The following is a 19008-nucleotide window of genomic DNA, read 5'->3' as shown; positions in this document are numbered from 1 at the left end:
AATCAAGTCAGGAAAAAAGTAGTAAAAATAATAAAATTCCTCATGAAGCCACTCAAGAAAGCCAGCGTGATCGTTACTCTATCAAGCCAAGTGATCACAAAAGTGCTGGCAAACAGTGTTCTCCTTTTTCTAAAACCGCTAGCACTGATAATATGTGATTAAAAGCCACTTGAATGTCTTGTATAAAAGGTGAATATAATTTTGATATAGCCATCCCTGCTCTTATACTTTCAAATATTTAAGACTTCCAGAAAATGACAAATCATTTCCTTGAAATAACACATGCTGAAAGTATGAATTCTGCAGATTCTACAGATGGTTCTCTGAAGGTAAAATGAGATAATATATTAAAGTATTTTAAATAACAGGCATCCTGAACACAGACGTGTTTTCTTGTTGATCTCTTATTGCTGAATTGCTATAGGAAAGAACAAACACTAATAAGCTAGTGAAATAATTAAAATTTTATTTTTATTTTATTACAGCTAATATAAAATTTTAAACAAAGGAGGTAATCAATAAATGATTGTTAAATGTAATTGAAATTTTCTGTATAAAGTGAAATCTTGTGCCTTTATAGAGGATACCAACATTTAGGCATGCTAGCTCAGAAAAGCCTAAATGTAGTAACTATGAAAAGTAAGAACACTTGGGGAAATCTGAACACATTCATATTTATTCAAGGACACTCATGATTTTAATCAAAATTGGTAGAACGGTTTTATTTTTAAAAAAAGAAGGACTTTAGGTTTAACAACCAAAGTTTACAAGGACACTGAGGTGTATGCAGGAACAGGTATAAGCAAGCAGCTGCTATAATGGAATGAGCTACAGACTCACTGTAACTCCACTGCTGTTGAACTTTGAGGCAAGTTTCCTGCCATTTTTGAGTCTCTATTTTCACATCTGGGAAACAGAATTTTTAAAAATCTGAATCAAATTAAATACGTAAAAATACACACATTTTAAGAACTCATTTATATTAAACTTTTGCTCTGCACGTAGGAAGTGAAATGACTATGCTTTAAAAATGGAAGAAAAAAGTGGGGAGGGGCTTGATTTACAAACAAACAAACAAACAAACAAACAAGAGAGTATCCCTTCAGAGTGTACGGTAATCTCCCTGAGGTCCCATTTCCTCTGCTGGGATTCAAATGTATCACAGAAATTCAAGGTGCTTAAAGGGGTAAACCATTTCTAAAATAGAACGTCTTTCAAAAACAGCATGTTAAAACTAGGTTCCCTGCCCCCTCCCACAGTCACCCTAAAAGAAGGAAAAAAAAAACCACACACACACACACAAGACATAAATTTGTATACTAGGCTCACAAACCCATATACTCAAAATAAGTTTCAGAAAAGAAGAAATTATGAGATAACTAAGGAATGTTCCTCCAAAACGAATTGGTACAACAAGAACAAAGTCTAAATCATTCAAAAGTAAACCAAACAACACAATATAAAGTAACCTGTCCCTACCCAAGGAAAGGAACATTTTAGGATATAAACTTACTGCACTACCTTAAAAGCAAAGATGATGAGACCAGCCACGAATGCCAATTGAAAAAAAAATAATAAAGTTTCTTCTATTTCTTGAGACTGTACTCTTGTCTTATTCCAATTAGAGTTAGAACTCTCTGGAATGATCTGCTGAGTTGTTTATACAAACTCTGCTATGATATTCTTCAAATCATCTCCAAGAATTTAAATGAAATGTAAAGTTATAGCCAATGCAATCATTCTTTTAACATCAATTCCTATTTATGACAATATTTTAACCCATGTAAAGAACTATACAAAAAATAAGGCTTTGGTAGCAAAGATGAATTGCTTCCTTTTAGGAGTTTTAGAATTCCAGCACAGTTATTCAGGACTTGCCTTTTAATCTCATAAAATCTCTAGGTATTCTTTTCTCCGCAAACCAACTCCCCACCACCATTTCCCTGTGTTTGTCACCAACACCACCATACCTCCTGGTCATTTAGTTTAAAAACTTAAAAGCATCTACCATTCATCCCTCCCTTTATTTCCACAACTTTCTCCCTCTGCGTTCTCACTGCTATCACTTTTTAATAATCTGACTCAACCTCGTTATTGAGATAATACAATAGCTCTAAACTTGTCTCCCTGTCTCTAGCAGTAATAAAGGCATTTTGAAAAATGAACGCTTTTCATAACTAAAAGGCATGGTACAATTCACTTGTCTTGGTAACCTAAAAGTCCCAGACGTTCAAAAATAGAAGAATGGGGTGGGATGTGGCTTTGAGCAGGCAAAACAGATGTCAGGAAGTCCTGTCTTTAAAGTTCATGTGCTTTACCTAGGATATTCACTAAAAATCGTACTCTGGGCATATTTATTCTTCTTTTACTAGCAGTTTCTAGTATCAACTGAAAATTTTATTTATATAAAACATGACATGTTATAATGGTACCAAATAAATTATTATATATTTAATAAATATATTATTATTTTGAAGCCAAATTTTCTCCAGATACAGATACTTACAAAAGACCAACCACATATTTTTAGTGTCAGAAGGTACTAAGTGGCTCACTGTACTCAACCACCCAAACCCAGAGGAAAAATAAAGACTAATGAAGATCCCTACTTACATTAGAAAATTTTGAAAAAGAAGAAAGAGTATCGGTATCAGGGCAGGTTTCAGATGGGGACAGGATAATGCTGTACTGTCCTGTCACTCAGTGGCCTCCAGGTTCACTCATTCTGGCTTACTTTGAGAGAAGACATTTACCTGTGGGTCAGGTATAGTCTATGCCACTGCCTCAATGAACACCATTTTGTGCTTTGATAGAAAGAGAAGTAGGGACTTCCCTGGCGGTCCAGTGGTTGAGACTCCCCACTCCCAACGCAGGGGGCCTGGGTTCGATCCCTGGTCAGGGAGCTGGATTGCGCATGCCGCAACTAAGGATCCCGCACACCACAATGAAGATCCCGAGTGCCGAAACTAAGATCCAGTGCAGCCAAATAAATGTTAAAAAAAAAAAAAAAGAAAAGAAAGAGAAGTAAAATAACAAGTAAAAGTAAGACTTGTCACATAGCATTCTACCCAAATCAAGACAGCGAGCTCCAAAGACTTAAAACAAAAGGCACACAGAAACAAACTATAGAAATGCAGGGGGCATTAAAACTGGTTTGGGTTCATTAAAAAGAAATGGTGGTTTTTATGTCCCTGGGTTGCTAATATTTCCACTGGTGGTAAATTTCAGTTTAAAAAGCAAAGAGTTATTACGCAATTACTTTACAATATACAAATGTAAACCTGGAGTGTCAGAAGTAAATAGAGACCTCAGGTACAGACCATCAGGACCTTCCTTCCACCAGCATGAAATTAAAATCCACTCACACCTGATCATCTTGGTTCAGAAAACTGTCCCTGCTGGGTTCCCACTGGTCCAGTAGGAAAAGGCATTAGAATTAGACTGTGCATTACAAAGACAAGATTTCATTGTCCTGCAGCTTCCTTATTTGTCTTTTCTACCCCCCACTTTAGCAGGAGGCCATAAAGTTACCTGGAATATGTACTTTTCAACTTCTCACAGGGACTTTTCTTCTCCCCAGGCTTCCCTGACTCATATACATCAGACTCCCAAACTGATCCCACGGGGAGAGAAGGGAACATCTGCAATCCCTGAGATGTTGGAGACGGAGTCCACAAGAAGGCCCACGGCTCCCGCATGACCTAAAGAATAAGGCTAGGGCTTCCCTGGTGGCGCAGTGGTTGAGAGTCCACCTGCCGATACAGGGGACACGGGTTCGTACCCTGGTCCGGGAAGATCCCACATGCCGCGGAGCGGCTGGGCCCGTGAGCCATGGCCGCTGAGCCTGCACGTCCAGAGCCTGTGCTCCGCAACGGGAGAGGCCACAGCAGTGAGAGGCGTACCGCAAAAAAATAATAAATAAAAAATAAATTAAAAAATGAATGAATGAATGAATGAATGAATACTAAAAACTATGGGTTTCATTTTAGAATTAATGTTCTCACACATGCTGAATGTGGACAACATGCACAGAGGCACACGGCACGCAGATCCCACTGCAAACTACTCTGAACATGTTAAAAAGTCAATGCCAGCCCGGTAATGAAATAAAGGGAAAAAACGCACACACCACAATCTAACATTGGATAAAATGCAGGTCGTATGGGAAGAGACAACAATAGTACCTGGAAACTTTTTTTTTTTTTTAATAGAATGCATTATGAAGAAAAGTGGTTGAGAAAGCTTAGTCACTTTTTTGTGGCTTAAAGCTTTTTTCCCCTCTTTTATTCCAGGCTTAAACAAAGTTCAGTGGGGCATCAAACTGCCTGTTTTAAATTACAGTCTGTATTTTAAAATAGAATGCATGCACGGCATGTTCCTGAAGCTAGGGGGTGGGAGTGTTATTCACGGAAAATTGAAGGCTTGTTGAGTCAATAATCTTCTTTCACACAGTAACAATTTTCAGCTAAAATTTCTTGACCCAAACAAAGGAAAACAAGACCATTCAGTTATTTTACAATTTAGCAAAGGCAAAGAAAAAAGATGAGAAAGAGAGAGACACCTCTAAACCTTTACATTGTGAAGGAAAAAGAGAAATTTTCGCTCTCAGGTAAGAACCTTCTCTACATGTATTTATTTCCTCTCCTAAACTGAGAGCTAATATTCAAAATAGTTCCTTCCAGTTCAAAAGAAAAATAAAAGCAATTAACCAGTCCACAAATGCTACTCTGAGCTCCTGCTGGTTATGTATCTCTTGTTACATACTACAGATGTGTGCCTTCAGTTACATACAAAGTGGAAATCTGCAAACTAAAATTTACTTCCCAGCTAACTTGGATAATGTAAAGTAAACTTCATTCAGCTCAACGTCTTACAATGGCCATGCCTGTATAATCTGGAGGAAGCCCGCTCCCCCTTCTCGATACCAGTGAATGGGAGAAGCACCAGGAAGAAAAGGAGGCGGCTTTCTGGCTCAGCATGCCAAGAACTGCCTTGTGGAAACAGAAACGGCAGGTTAAAATATGAAAAGGTACCTCTTGGACATCACTCGTTTTTTCGTTCTAGCATAAAAAATTAAAATTAAAATTCGAAGGAGCTATGCTGCTGCTAACTGTCCTACTGGAGCCCCCGTGCCCACATGTGAGAATCCCTCACACACACGGATCTTTGTGGTTTGTACTAAAGCCCAACACTGCTGCTCACCCCCTTGTGCTCAGAGACGGCCCCTCTGGGAAAAGAGGCTTATGTCCAGGTATGGTTCTGCGGCTATTTGCATTCAGACCTGAGAGTTACGTGCACCCCAGCCTGCGAGGCCACAGAGGAGGCTCCATGGCCTCACACAGGTCATCTGAAGAGCCGAAAGGCTGGTCAAAACCTTCCAGTCTCCCATTTGTTTCAGCAAAATTTGTATGCTGACTTTCCTATTAGCCAGGAATATCTGCATTTATCATCGCTTACTTAATGAGCCTCATTTATCAACTATAGATCATAGTTATCCTTCTATTATCAAAACCAATATCCTGAAAATCAGTTATGTTTCAGCCTCTCTTCATCTCCAATTTTGTCTAGTGTCTATTTTTTACAGTACTCCTTCATTATTTTTTTTTGGAATTGACAGTCCCATAAAATGGGTTAAAATTCATTTCCCCCATATTTTAAATGGAAAGCTTCAGAATATTATGTAAAAAGGTCTTCAGGAGGTATGCTTAGTTAAAATGTGTTTTTAAAAATTAAATGAATTTCTGAAAATAATGCATCACCACTAAGCAAATATCTCAGCTATAATAATTTAGAATTATCCATTTATTTCAAAAGGACTGAAAGATCTCAAATTAGAAACACTTTGCACACAAACATTCGAGTTATTTAAAAACAAACTATAGTTCTTTTTAAATATTAATTTATTCAAGCTTTCCATATATTTAGCCTGCTGTAACCTGGAAGAAATCCAAACTGGTAAGGTTTTATTGAACATTCATTTACAGAACAAATATTTAAGTGGAAGATTGTTTTGAAAGAGAGAGAAACATACCTTCCCACTTCCTATGACTTCTTACCTTGCTCAAGGTTCAAGTATTTCCCCTATTTTCAAAATATCACAAAAATACTCTGGGGGATAAAATTACAGAATATCACATCTTAAAGAAATAATCCATGTTGGAAAATAAACATCTGTCAGAGTCACTATCACTTTTCCTAAATTCAGACTTTCAAGTAAGGTTTTTTCATATTTCTCTCAAACTGAATCCAAAAAGAACTGTTGTCTCCATATAGAGTAGACCAGAGACTAAAATTACATTTGCAAATTACGGTAAATCCTAGGTAAGAAACGGAATGTTGTACGCTCCATTTAACACTTCTCCAAGATATCAAAGTGTGTCTGTGCCTTCAGTTTCAAAGTTATGCAAATGGTTACCTGTGTCTGCAGATGCTCTTGCTGACAAGACACTCCCTTCAGAGAACCTCCTGCTCCATTCACCAGGTGCCCACTTTTTAAGACTTCCATGACTTCAAGACCCAACATACCCTAATAACATTTAGGAAACACTGATAACAGACATCTGGTGTCTTCAGCTGCACACAGGGATTATCACTGCTTGAACACTGAGAGAAGGGGACAACAGATTCAATTTCTCTTTTATTAACTTAGAATTTTTTAAATGTTCAGGATGATTTGAGAACGATCCATCAACAGAAGACAGTTACACTCTTAACCTTTTAATGACAACCACTTAATTCAAGCTCAAGATACAAATAAAAAAAAGTTTGGAAAAAGTTCATTCAGCAGCTAAACATCTAATTCTTACCTGGTAGATTTTAACTTTTGCAAAAACCCGACAACTAACAGGTTAAGATCATCTTAACAATCTGTATTCTTAGATGGGTTGAGAACTTGGTAAATGCAAAACCCAGTTAAAAACTGCTCCACCTAGCTTTTCCAATAGTTTCTAATTGTTCATAGGAACTATATTATCAAATCCACACACTTAAAATGTCCCTATTAACATATCATTTTTCATACATGCTTCCAAAGTACATGACCATTTACCCCTAACCCAACATGTGTCATTAAAGATTAATAAAACAAACACACACACAGAAGTATTCTTTTTCAGTAAAGGGAAATCACTGCATGCTCTGTTGCTAATACCTAACCCCCAAAGAATATTCTTGGTAATAACAGTTTTTCAACCATTCTCTTTCAGGCTTCCAATATCCTGTTTAACACCCTCTATTCCAAAGAACAACCAGCATATACTACCTCCTTCCTTTCACAAAGGGGAAAAAGAATATGTTTTATCTAAACCTCAACACTTCCTTCTAATTGCAAGCTCAACAAAAGTGCCATAAGCACTATTCCACAGGACATTTAGGGTTTTTACTAAACTTGGACAGATCAAACCCTTTTCATGTCAACCTCATGTTTCCTATTTAAGAAAGAAAGGGTCAGAAAGAGGGTTTTAATGACCTGATGGGCCTTCGCAAAGGCCTTTAGAATATGACTGATCATACTCTGTATCTTAGGTAAACAGAATAATGGACCTGCTATCTGAAATACAAACCGGTGGTAGGTCTCTCTGAAGAAAAAAACAAATAAGTTATTTCTATACTGAGGAGTATCAGCAACTCTTTAGATTCCTGGAGGAGAAAGCACTATTTGCTTAGAGCAAGGAATATAAAAACTCAAAACCTTTTTTTGTTGACTTTTTTATACATGTTTATAATATGTATAAACATGTATTTACTGTATTCACTGAAATCATGATTACTGTTTGTCAATTTATTCACTTTTACAATTAAAAATACATATTATGGTGGTCCAGTGCATAAGACTCTGTGCTCCCAATACAGGGGGCCCAGGTTCGACCCCTGGTTGTGAAACTAGATCCCGCACGCATGCCACAACTATGAGCACGCATGCCGCAACTAAAAGATCCCGCATGCCACGGTGAAGATCCTGCATGCCACAACTAAGACCCAGCGCAGCCTAAATAAATAAATAAATAAATAAATATTTTTCTTAAAAAATATACATTACTAAGAAAAGAATGTTTCACACTACTTTTAGATTAATTATACAAAAGTGCCCACTTTTTCTTCTCTTGAAGGTTAAGTTTACCAAAGTAAAACTCAAATGTCATTTTATAATAAAAGAAAATAGTTTTAAGAATAAAACCACCCTGCCAATACAGATACCACATTCATATAATCCTTTAGTATCAGTAGCATATGGAGAACATAGGCTCTTCTGATGTCAATTCAATACCTTGGAAAAGATCCTGTAAGCAATTAAAAGAAAATTCTTCAACTAGGGGAAGAATGTATTTAAAAATTCTTATATAAATTCTATTAGGAAAATACTTACTGAATAAAACATAATAAATACTGTGAAAAGATCCTAGTCTGTTGAGGGTGAGAGGGAGAGGCAAGACAACTATAAAAGTAACTGCAATAGGGCTTCCCTGGTGGCGCAGTAGTTGAGAGTCTGCCTGCTGATGCAGCGGACACGGGTTCGTGCCCCGGTCCGGGAAGATCCCACATGCCGCGGAGCGGCTGGGCCTGTGAGCCATGGCCGCTGAGCCTGCGCGTCCGGAGCCTGTGCTCCGCAACGGGAGAGGCCACAACAGTGAGAGGCCCGCGTACCGCAAAAAAAAAAAAAGTAACTACAATAAAAGGATGACTAGTAAATGCCATAAGAGATGAAAAAGTTAAAAAAGACTCAACAAAAAATGTACTAAATCATATTTGGGGGGTCAGAGTGTAAATTGAGATATACTCAATGTTTATAAAATAAAGGAGTTGATAAGCTACAGCATTTGTTTAGACCTTCCACTGTATATTTTACTTAATGATGGCTTCACTTCATATCAATATTAGAGGTAAAAAAAAACTATAGAATGTGCTCAAATTTTAAGTGATAATATTCCAAGGAGATAGAGTCAGTTCTTCAAGCTAATTTTTATATCACATGCTATATGTTAAAATTTGTTAGTTATGGTAACACCAAGGATATGTAAGCTAATGAACCTCAACAGGGAGAAGGCTATATGATTAAGAGGTATAGACAGCAGTAGACATTATTAAGGAAGATTTGTTCTGAGCTTAGGTCTGAGTGCATTAAGTGAAAAGTAAATATTACTGGTCATGGCACCAAGACAACAAGATGACAAATATTAAGTTATCAGTCATTGGCTTTATGTGGATGACCTGAAGAACTCGGTCAGATGGAAAACACAACTGCATTAACTACTGAGGATCACCAAGAACTTAATGCAATGCAAATATAGACAAATACCAATTTAAACAATGGTGAGAGGACAACTTGCTAAGAGAATCAAATTCTAGATCTAGCATAAGAAAATGCCTTGATTTCTTGTAATGGAAAGTTAACTGTATAACAAAAATACACTACAGAAAATACCCCACATGCAGAAAAACATTACAAACTCTATCAATCTAACTCAACTTAAGGAAAAAATTAAGAAACAACTACTTAAGAAGCTTCCTTCTTATAGTCACATACGTAATGGATAAAGACTTGATTATACATTAGAATCATTTTTACCACATATTTTTAAACATACAGATAAGACCCACAATTTCCTTGGTTCAAAATTACAAAACGAGAGATTACAAATATGATGGATGGCCTTTAACCTTAAGTAAAAAGACAAAATTTGTATCACTAACACTTGAAAAGGAAAAAACACAGCAGAAATCTACAAAACACCTAATAAATTCAGATGTGATAAATACAGTTCCATGGTACTTATAGAATCAATTTATCCAAGTTAGAGTAAAAATACATATTAGAGCCATACAGAATACCAACAAATCTCTCCCCAAAACTGTAATTACCTTTGTTTTATATAACATATTGATGCAGTGTCTATATCAATAAAAATATATTTGTAAACTCTATATAGAAAAACTTTCTACACAAACAAAACCTGTTGAAAGAAAAGTGGAGCACTAAAATTCATTTAAATAAAGCCAATTTTCATCTTAACAGATTGGGGGCAGGAGGTTTAGGTAGGTACAACCAACCAATCTACAATTTGTCCTTTATTCAGTAACTGATGCTTCTATGCACTCAGCATAAAACCTGGAAACTTTCCTCTCTAAAGAAAGATTATTGAAATGTTATTGAGTATATGGGTATGGTATGCGCCAAATGTCATGTATAACATTCTTTACAAATGCCGGTTCTCAAATGTTTAGAAGTAACATAATAAATCTTAGTTAATGTAAGCATGTTTGAAATTCAAATTAAAATCAAAATTAAAATCAGCATGCTATTTATCTGTGAGTTACAAAAACAAAAAGAAACCACCAATTAGGGCGTTTCATTTTTTAATAGCTTCGTAAGAAAATTTATATTATGAGCAACCTTAAATCCCCTAGGGAAGGAAGTAAGATAAACATTAAAGAATAAAGTTAGCCATTATATGTATACAAAAAGAACAATCCAAAAGACTTAAACTGTTGAAGAATATATTGGTTCACTTCTTAAAATACTCTGAGCTCCTTTTCCAGTAATCAACTTTGCACCATCCCAAAGCAGAACTCTTCAGTTTTCTGGGACTACCACACTTCATTCCCCCCCGGTTATGCTGTACAGTTAGCTGAAAGTCAACCATTGATTCCAAAGCAGAGCAGTGAAAAGAAGCATAGCCTAGTAGGTGACACAGAAGCTCAAATGGATATGAAGACAGCAGTACGCTGCAAAGTATTCTTATAGCTATGTAGAAAATCGGTATCAATCTTTAACAAATTCTCCAACCCGTAAAACAGTACACATCAACAGCCAATGACAAACCTAAAAAGTTGGGCTTATCTAAAACACTAAAAATCCTGTGGTAAAAAAGTAGAATTCACTGTCAACCACTGCCCACCTTCCCATGAGTCAATTTAAATTTCCTAAAACCACAAGCCAATTTCCAAATGTTCAGCAAATGTTGCATTTATCAACAGCATTCACGTGCATTTGCGGATGCAGGTGCACGTGCACGCACGCACGAACACGCGCGCGCGCACACACACACACACACCATGCTCACCAAGCTGTGAATTATCTGCTGAAGAAAAAAGCTTACAGCTTAGAACACAGAGTCCATTACCTTTTTCATTCCTTCAAAAACCAAATAACTAGATAATAAATATTCCAATGTGACTAAAAAATGACCACAGTAAATTTTACCCACTTCCCACCATAGAAATAAAAGCTGTAAAAATTAGGGTTTCAAATACATGTGCATCAGATTCAAAGATATTACACATCCTGTAGCCATCACTTACCTTCTACTCTACGGCTACATATAACTTAAAAATGGGTATGGTATGTGCCAAATGTCATGTATAATGTTCTTTACAAATGCTGGTTCTCAAACGTTTAGAAGTAACATAATAAATCTTACTTAATGTAAACATGTTTAAGATTCAAATTAAAATCATGGCTAGTCTGAGTTCCTGTCTTAAATACGACTTCTTAATAGAGACTGAGCAATAACAATGTCTTCACATCAAAATATTTTAACAAGAAAATATATATAAAAATTTGTTTGCACAAATATATTCTTTGAAGTTATAAGGAATATCTCATTTAAATGAGGTTGCCCATGGGGGGATTAAAAAAAAGAAAATTAAGCACAGGTGAACTATCTAAGGGCATTAACATGTAACCTATAATTTAGCTACTACTCTAGTCAATATATACCCAATAATTTGCTAATGGAAATACTTATAAGTTGTATTTTCCAATTTTAAACTAAAATACTTTCTTTTGGGTGAAAAGAGATTGGGTGACTTCTCGTTACATGAAGTCCCAGAAGGAACTCAAACTACCACTGGATGCTTTATCTCATTCTTTGCCAAATGGGAATTTCCTTTACATGTAACTCCTATATAGATACCTCTGTTCTGAATCACTACCAGAAAGCAACAGGCTATGCAAAGCACAACTGTACAACAGAAACACCTTTCTGCCACAAAACCTATCAGCCAAATAAAAGCTTCCAATTGGACTTAGAGATACCTACAACACTGGACTCGGAGACACCTACAAATGAAATAGACTTATCCAGGACTACACAGCTCCTTTGAGAAGGAAACTGTAAAATAAAAATTAATAAATCACAAATATACCTGAAATCCATAAGCTTCTCCCCCAAGTCTCAATATAAAGTAGAATAAATAAAAACAAATGCTCTTTTTAGAAATCTGTAACTCATTGAATTTCCAAATCAGTACATTAATAGTCTTACTGGTAAACTTGATGGTCTTTCTTGTTGTATTAAGTTCAAGTCTTCATGGTTGGGTTTTCCAGGAGCCAGAGTAGGTTGAGACCTAGTTCCATAGCCTTCCTGAGACATATCCTAAACAAACACAAATATAAAGAAATATCTCAATGAGTTATAAGCTTCTTTGGTAATCAAGATGAAGCAAAGGCTTATCACAAAGTATCAACTCATCTTACATTTAAGCAAACATCTATGTTATAATTTTCATTTCTGTAACACTTTCTCAAAAGCAAAAATAAAATACAAAAAGGTAGTGAATCATCAAGAGCAAAAATATATATAATTAACAATTAAATTTATTATGCAACCATACAACCTAAAGACCATATTTGAGTTCTGCAGGAAGGTGACAGTCAGTCATAGAAGGGAAAGAAAGCCAGCTGGAACCAAACTCTCTTAAACCAGAGCAAACCAAAAGCTCATGTTATTGTTTAATTCTGATTTTGGTTGAACTGTCTTTAATATTACCTTGAAAATGTTAAAATAATTAATGAAAACTTTATTATCAACTCACTTTTAATATGCCCTCTCAGCAACCCACAAAACAACACAGTTATTAAGCTGACAGTATCCTGGGGTTTCTACAAAACCAATAAACACTCACGTATAGAATTTCATGTTCACGTGGCACAGTTACCAAAGGACCACAATAAAGGATAAAACAGCAGTAGGGAACAAAACACACTAAAAAAACCTACTGAAGTAGAGAAACTTATCAGTGACACGGCCTTTCTGGCATCCTGTTGAACACTTTTCCAGGAGGAATTCTGCATGGTTTCAGTATTATGCTGAAATATAAACCAAATACCACACCAAACTTACTGGATGTCAGATCTCTAGCATTTAACTATGCATGCTCAGTTACTAAACAGTCTACCCCCATTTACACCCGAAGTCAAACAGCAGCACAGAGTGTAAAATGCTGATTATAGCATGTCTTAATTGGCACTGAAAGTTGAAGAACCAGTTTCTGATTGGGAAGAAAAAAAAAGAATGGAAAATATCACTTAAAAATAAAATTCTCTCCTTCTTCCCTGTCAGTTTAAATATGTGTTAGAATGAAAGAAACATAATATACAAGTTCTACTTCCCCTGTTATAGTCTCAAAATATTACTTTAAAAATTAATGTTAATGAGTTGAAACCCTATAAAAAGCTTCTGCTGCCCCACCCCTTTCTCATACAGTATACACTTAAAATGACACAGCTTCTTAAGCCAAGAAACTTTGGACCAATAGCTGGTACTGAAAGTACACAAGCTGTACAAACTAGACTTAACTAGCCAAGTGTTGGTGCAACCTGCCTTTAAACAGGCTCTGAAGCAAAGAGCATGCCAACAATCCAGCATTTCCCAAGCAACTCTTCTTCCTTTTACATAAACCCCCCAAACAACCAATCAAGATATCTAACCTCTAACAGCAGTGCAGAATGCCCAGTCAGTACTATACTTTAGTAAGAGAATTACACTCAGTTGTCCAGGTTTTTATCTGATAACATTTAGGTGAGGTCTCCGAGCACAGGCAGCCCAAGGATATTTAAAAGGGTAGCTCTTCAGTCTGGCTGCTGGCAGAGGGTAACAATTAGACTGGGGGGGGCGGGCAAAACTCCTCTCTCTCTCTCTCTCACACACACACACACACACACACACACACACACACTACTTGCTCTGGATCCCAGACTTTCACTTGTCACATGGACTTCCAGCTGCATGTCCTGCAGGTTCCTTTAGATTAACAGCGAGGACTTCAAAATCAAGCCAGGAACAAGGCCTCCATTCAGGGACCTTCACCCTGTTACAAAAAACCCCCCACGAAGGAGCAGAACAGCCTCGCAATGGGCAAACAAACTAGCAGATCCCCACCTGTGCCTCAAACACACACATGTGCACACAAGGTTTACGGGCAGTGCTTAGACACTTGTTTTAGTAAACTGTTAAGAAACAGGAACAGGCTCACATGCCCTATGCTTATAAGCCTTTTACATTTCCTTTTGTTTTCTCTTTGTGGCTAAATGAACTGATTTTTTAAACGAGCTGAAAAAGACCGTTACAAGTACAGTAAATACACATTTTAATGTGGATACGGTCCCCTCTAAAATAAGCAACACTGAACTAACAGACTATGAAAGCCATCAGGAAATTTTACTATGATTCTACATTTCATCTTTTAAGGCTTAAAATTTTTAAATAATTAGATTCCACCAAAATCTCAAACACTATTCTTAACCACAAGAGGCTTTCAGTTATTAAATACAGCTGGAAATAAAACCAAAACAAAATTTAGTGAGAATCACTGAAAATGGAACTTGTTCTGCTTCAATTTATGTTTGAACATAAGGATTAATTTAACTGAGAGAACATCCAGAAAAGGTACCAAGTTTTAACCTAAAACAACCATCATCTATATATAACTTACACTGGGACTATAAAGTCTACATTTGGCAGCTTTAATAAAGATATAAAAGTTATATATCACAACAAACCTGAGCTTTTTCCCCTTCAGAGCTATATTTATTTTCTGGTAGGTACTTATTTTCATCTCAGGAAAAGTAAGTAGGAATAAGTAATTTAACAGACAACAAGAGGCCAATGTCTGTATTAGAAAATAAGAAATACATTCAGCACCATATTTTATAAACAACAACTAAGCGCAGCCTTCATGTTCAACACATCACTGCAGTCTCTGATATTCAAAAGTTTAAACCAGTGCACACCAGCTTGCACACTAGTTCACACACATTGTCACTGTGACAAATACACAGCTGTGACTGTTTAAGAGAGTGTCACACTGTGATAATGCTACAACGCAAAGGAGGCACACAAGGGAAGTGTGGTTTATCCTTTCAGAGTCCTTTATCAGTATTATTTTTCTTCCTCTCACTCACAAGCTTTTCACCACTGACTGATTCTGGTTTTAACCATCTTTATGTTATAGATCAAAGGTAAAACAGAGACTGACTCACAAAACAAAAAAAGTGTGAAAAGAGCTTGAGATAGGGGCATGTACACATTTGTTTCAGAAGTTTTCACTTAGATATTACTTTTAACAAATGTCTAGGGACTACCCTGGTGGCACAGTGGTTAAGAATCCACCTGCCAATGCAGGCCACGCGGGTTTGATCCCTGGCCCGGGAAGATCGCACATACCGCGGAGCAACTAAGCCCACGCGCCACAACTACTGAGTCCGTGAGCCACATCTACTGAGCCTGTGCTCTAGAGCCTGCAAGTCACAACTACTGAGCCCACGTGCCACAACTACTGAAGCCCGCGTGCCTAGAGCCCGTGCTCCGCAACAAGAGAAGCCACCGCAATGAGAAGCCCGCGCACCACAACAAAGAGTAGCCCCCGCTCGCGGCAACTAGAGAAAGCCCGCGCGCAGCAACGAAGACCCAACGCAGCCAAAAATAAATATAAATAAATAAATTTATTTTTAAAAATGTCTAAACATTTATTGAATACCTTGTATGGAACAGTCCCTTCACTGGGTGCTTAACATCTTACAGTGTGAAGGATGAGCAGGAAGGAAACACTAGTTATACTGTGCTATTGTGAGGAAGGATAAGGTCAAAACTATGTCCTGGCTCTAGTGTAAAGGCCAAGAGCAGGAGTACTTCTGTTTTCTTTTATAATGAAATGAATTAAGTACTAATGGCAACATGGGACTATGAAGAAAATGTACAATAAAATGTCAAGGACAGGGCTTCCCTGGTGGCACAGTGGTTAAGACTCCGCCTGCCAATGCAGGGGACACGGGTTGGAGCCCTCGTCCGGGAAGATGCCACATGTGGTGGAACAACTAAGTCCGTGCGCCACAACTACTGAGCCTGCGCTCTAGAGCCTGTGCTCCGCAACAAGAGAAGCCACCGCAGTGAGAAGCCCGCACACTGCAACAAAGAGTAGCCCCCGCTCACCTCAACTAGAGAAAGTTCACACTCAGCAACAAAGACCCAACACAGCCAAAATAAGTAAGTAAGTAAGTAACGTCAAGGACACTTATAAAAAATTTGAGGGGCTTCCCTGGTGGCACAGTGGTTGAGAGTCCGCCTGCCGATGCAGGGGACACGGGATCATGCCCCAGTCCGGGAAGATACCACATGCCACGGAGCGGCTGGGCCCGCGAGCCATGGCCGCTGAGCCTGCGCGTCTGGAGCCTGTGCTCCGCAACGGGAGAGGCCACGGCAGTGAGAGGCCTGCGTACCGCAAAAAAAAAAAAAAAAAAAAAATTTGAAAAGGAAAAATATTCCCATGGTATGAGTTCAAAATACAAAGAGATAAACAATGAAAAGAAAGACTGTCTCCTACTTCCCAGGATCCCCTCCACAAAGCTTACTGCTAATAGGTTATCTTTCCACAATCATTCAATGCACAACCAAGAATAAATGTGAATTTAAATCCTTTTTCCTTTAAAAACAACTGGAGCGTATTTGCTGTACACAGTCTATTTTGTGGTCCCTTAACAATACATTATATATCTCTTTCTATATCTGCATCTAAACATCTACCTTATTCTCTTTATTTTGCTATGCAGTATTGTATTAGTCAGTTCTGTGACTTATTTAACCAGTCCCCTATTGATGGACATTTAGGTTGTTCCCAGTCTTTCCCTACTTCATACAGCACTATAACAAACATCCTTGTGCATACATCTTCAGCTGAAATATTTCTGTAGCGTTACTCTCCACAAGGGGAACTTCTGCCAAAGGGTTGGTACGTTTAAAATTTTGATGGAGGCTGGCAAAGTGCTCTCAGCAAAAGAAGTGTCAATGAACACTCACAGTCCATCACCCGGCTAAAGATGTTGACCTTAGCATCAGGGTATGCCCAACCACAGTACAAAAGGCAGCAAACTCAGACCAGGGGAGAGGTGGGAGGACTGGTAGACAGTAACAGAAGAAAACAATTTAGACAAACAAACAGCTGTGGTGCTAAGAGGTTGGGGAGGATAAGCCAAGAAGCTAGCAAACACTGGCTGTCTTTGGAGTCCTGCAGAGACAGCTTCAGATCTGAAACAAAGGCAACAGGGAGCCACTATGGCTTCTAGATCTAGAATGTGATGATTCTCATGTTATTTAAGAAAGGTTTTTCCAACAATCACATGAAGTACAGATGTACTAGAAAGAGAAGGATGATGGTACTTAGTACTACTGCAGTCATCTAAAGTGAGGTGACGAGGATTTGAGTGGCCTCGTAACACCTCACAGTATCTAGGTCAGAATGATTTCTCGCTCCTTTTCTCTTCCTGCTTTGGAAACTCCTATCATCAATCCTGAATACTAACGGGAAACAGATCGGGTCCTGGCACGTAAGGCACTGTAGTGGAGAGGAGAGTGCAATCAACTCCACAGAGAAGATGCCTGCTGGCCACACGGGGCTGCCAGTCACATGGACTCATCACTCTGCCCAAGAAACTTCCCGTGCTACTGACCTAATTTAGTTTGCAGATACATAAATTTAAGATATCCTTTCCAAAAAGAAAACAATATAAACCTATAAAGTATCCACTTCGAGAATGGACCCATCACCCCCCTGCGTCCTCAGGAACGCCCTAATGGGAAGAGCACTAACTAGGACAGCGGACACTGCAGGCAGGGCTCCGCGACAGGTGCCGTGCACGCTCCACCTTTACAACAACCCCAGGAGATGGTCCCTATTATCTATCAGCTTGTTTTTTACCAGGAGGAAACAAAATCTTAAGCAATGTGCACAGCTAGTGTCTGAGCACGTTGCTAGCAACTCAACGGGATGGACAAATCTTCATTTCCACCCTAGCTGTACTCTACAGACACCTGTAAGCTTCAAGCATTATCGTAAGGATTTGATGTAATTTTAACTTTTTAAGGTATTATCCTAGCTTCCACCTATTCTCCTAAATTCCCTTTTCAAAAATTATGAATCTTAAGTATTTTGTGTGTGGGATACTTCCAAAACATTCAATTATAATATTATGAATTAAAAAGTATCAAAACTTCAAACTCCCACAAATCTGAATACAAGGCCACTCTACCTACTACTCATTATCATCAAATAGTCGTTTAAGGTCCACAGGCTGATGGAAAACAAGATAAAGAGACCCATCTTGCCTCCTCAGATTACGTTCGCTGAAGGATCCTCTGCTGGTTCCTCTCTTTCCCTCCAAAGACTCCACGCAGACTCCTGATGATTCCCGAATCTCTCTACTTCAAGTCCCATATATTTTAACTGCATTATGAAGGAGTCCCTTGTACTCAAGGAGTCCCTTGTATGTCAAGAAATGACTCTCTTAACTGTCCTCCTCAAATCTGATCCCCTTCCTTCAAGGGCCACCTGGTCAAGGGCATCACCATCCACATGGACTTCTCAGAGCCATTCCACACCCCTTACCTCTCTCAGCATCCATATAGATCTGACACATGACCAGACCTAAAATCACTGTCAAGTCCATGCCCTTCATCTTCCCTCCAGCTGTCAGCTCCTTTACACTACAGCCTCTTGCCCGCCACGCCACCAGAGCAGACTTGCTAAAATACAAATGGCCATGGTGCGCTACTGCCTGGAAAGGCCTCCTCCGTGATGCCTACAGAATGAGGTCCACAGTCCTTGCTCTGGCACAGAAAAGCTCATCAAACAACCTCCAGCTGCCACCCCAGCTTCATCTTGGCCTTCCCCCGGGCCCACTGCAAGTCCTCAGCTTCACGCACTTGACTGCTCACAGGCTTCCACAGGGCCACCTGT

At 38.3% G+C, this 19008-nt stretch overlaps 1 protein-coding gene across 3 annotated transcripts in view; it reads right to left on the bottom strand.

Moving 5' to 3' along the window:
* Positions 1 to 19008, bottom strand: part of ARID1B (AT-rich interaction domain 1B) — a 409620-nt gene that overhangs the window by 243610 nt on the left and 147002 nt on the right. For all 3 annotated transcript variants that reach the window (XM_079716084.1, XM_079716085.1, XM_079716086.1), the window contains exon 4: positions 12264 to 12374. In XM_079716084.1, coding sequence (XP_079572210.1) covers positions 12264 to 12374 — 111 coding nt within the window. The remainder of the gene's footprint in view (positions 1 to 12263; positions 12375 to 19008) is intronic.

This window comes from Hyperoodon ampullatus (genome assembly GCF_949752795.1).
Source record: "Hyperoodon ampullatus genome assembly, chromosome: 12".
NCBI classification, from domain to species: domain Eukaryota; kingdom Metazoa; phylum Chordata; class Mammalia; order Artiodactyla; family Ziphiidae; genus Hyperoodon; species Hyperoodon ampullatus.
This window is presented reverse-complemented; position numbering and strand designations above follow the sequence as displayed.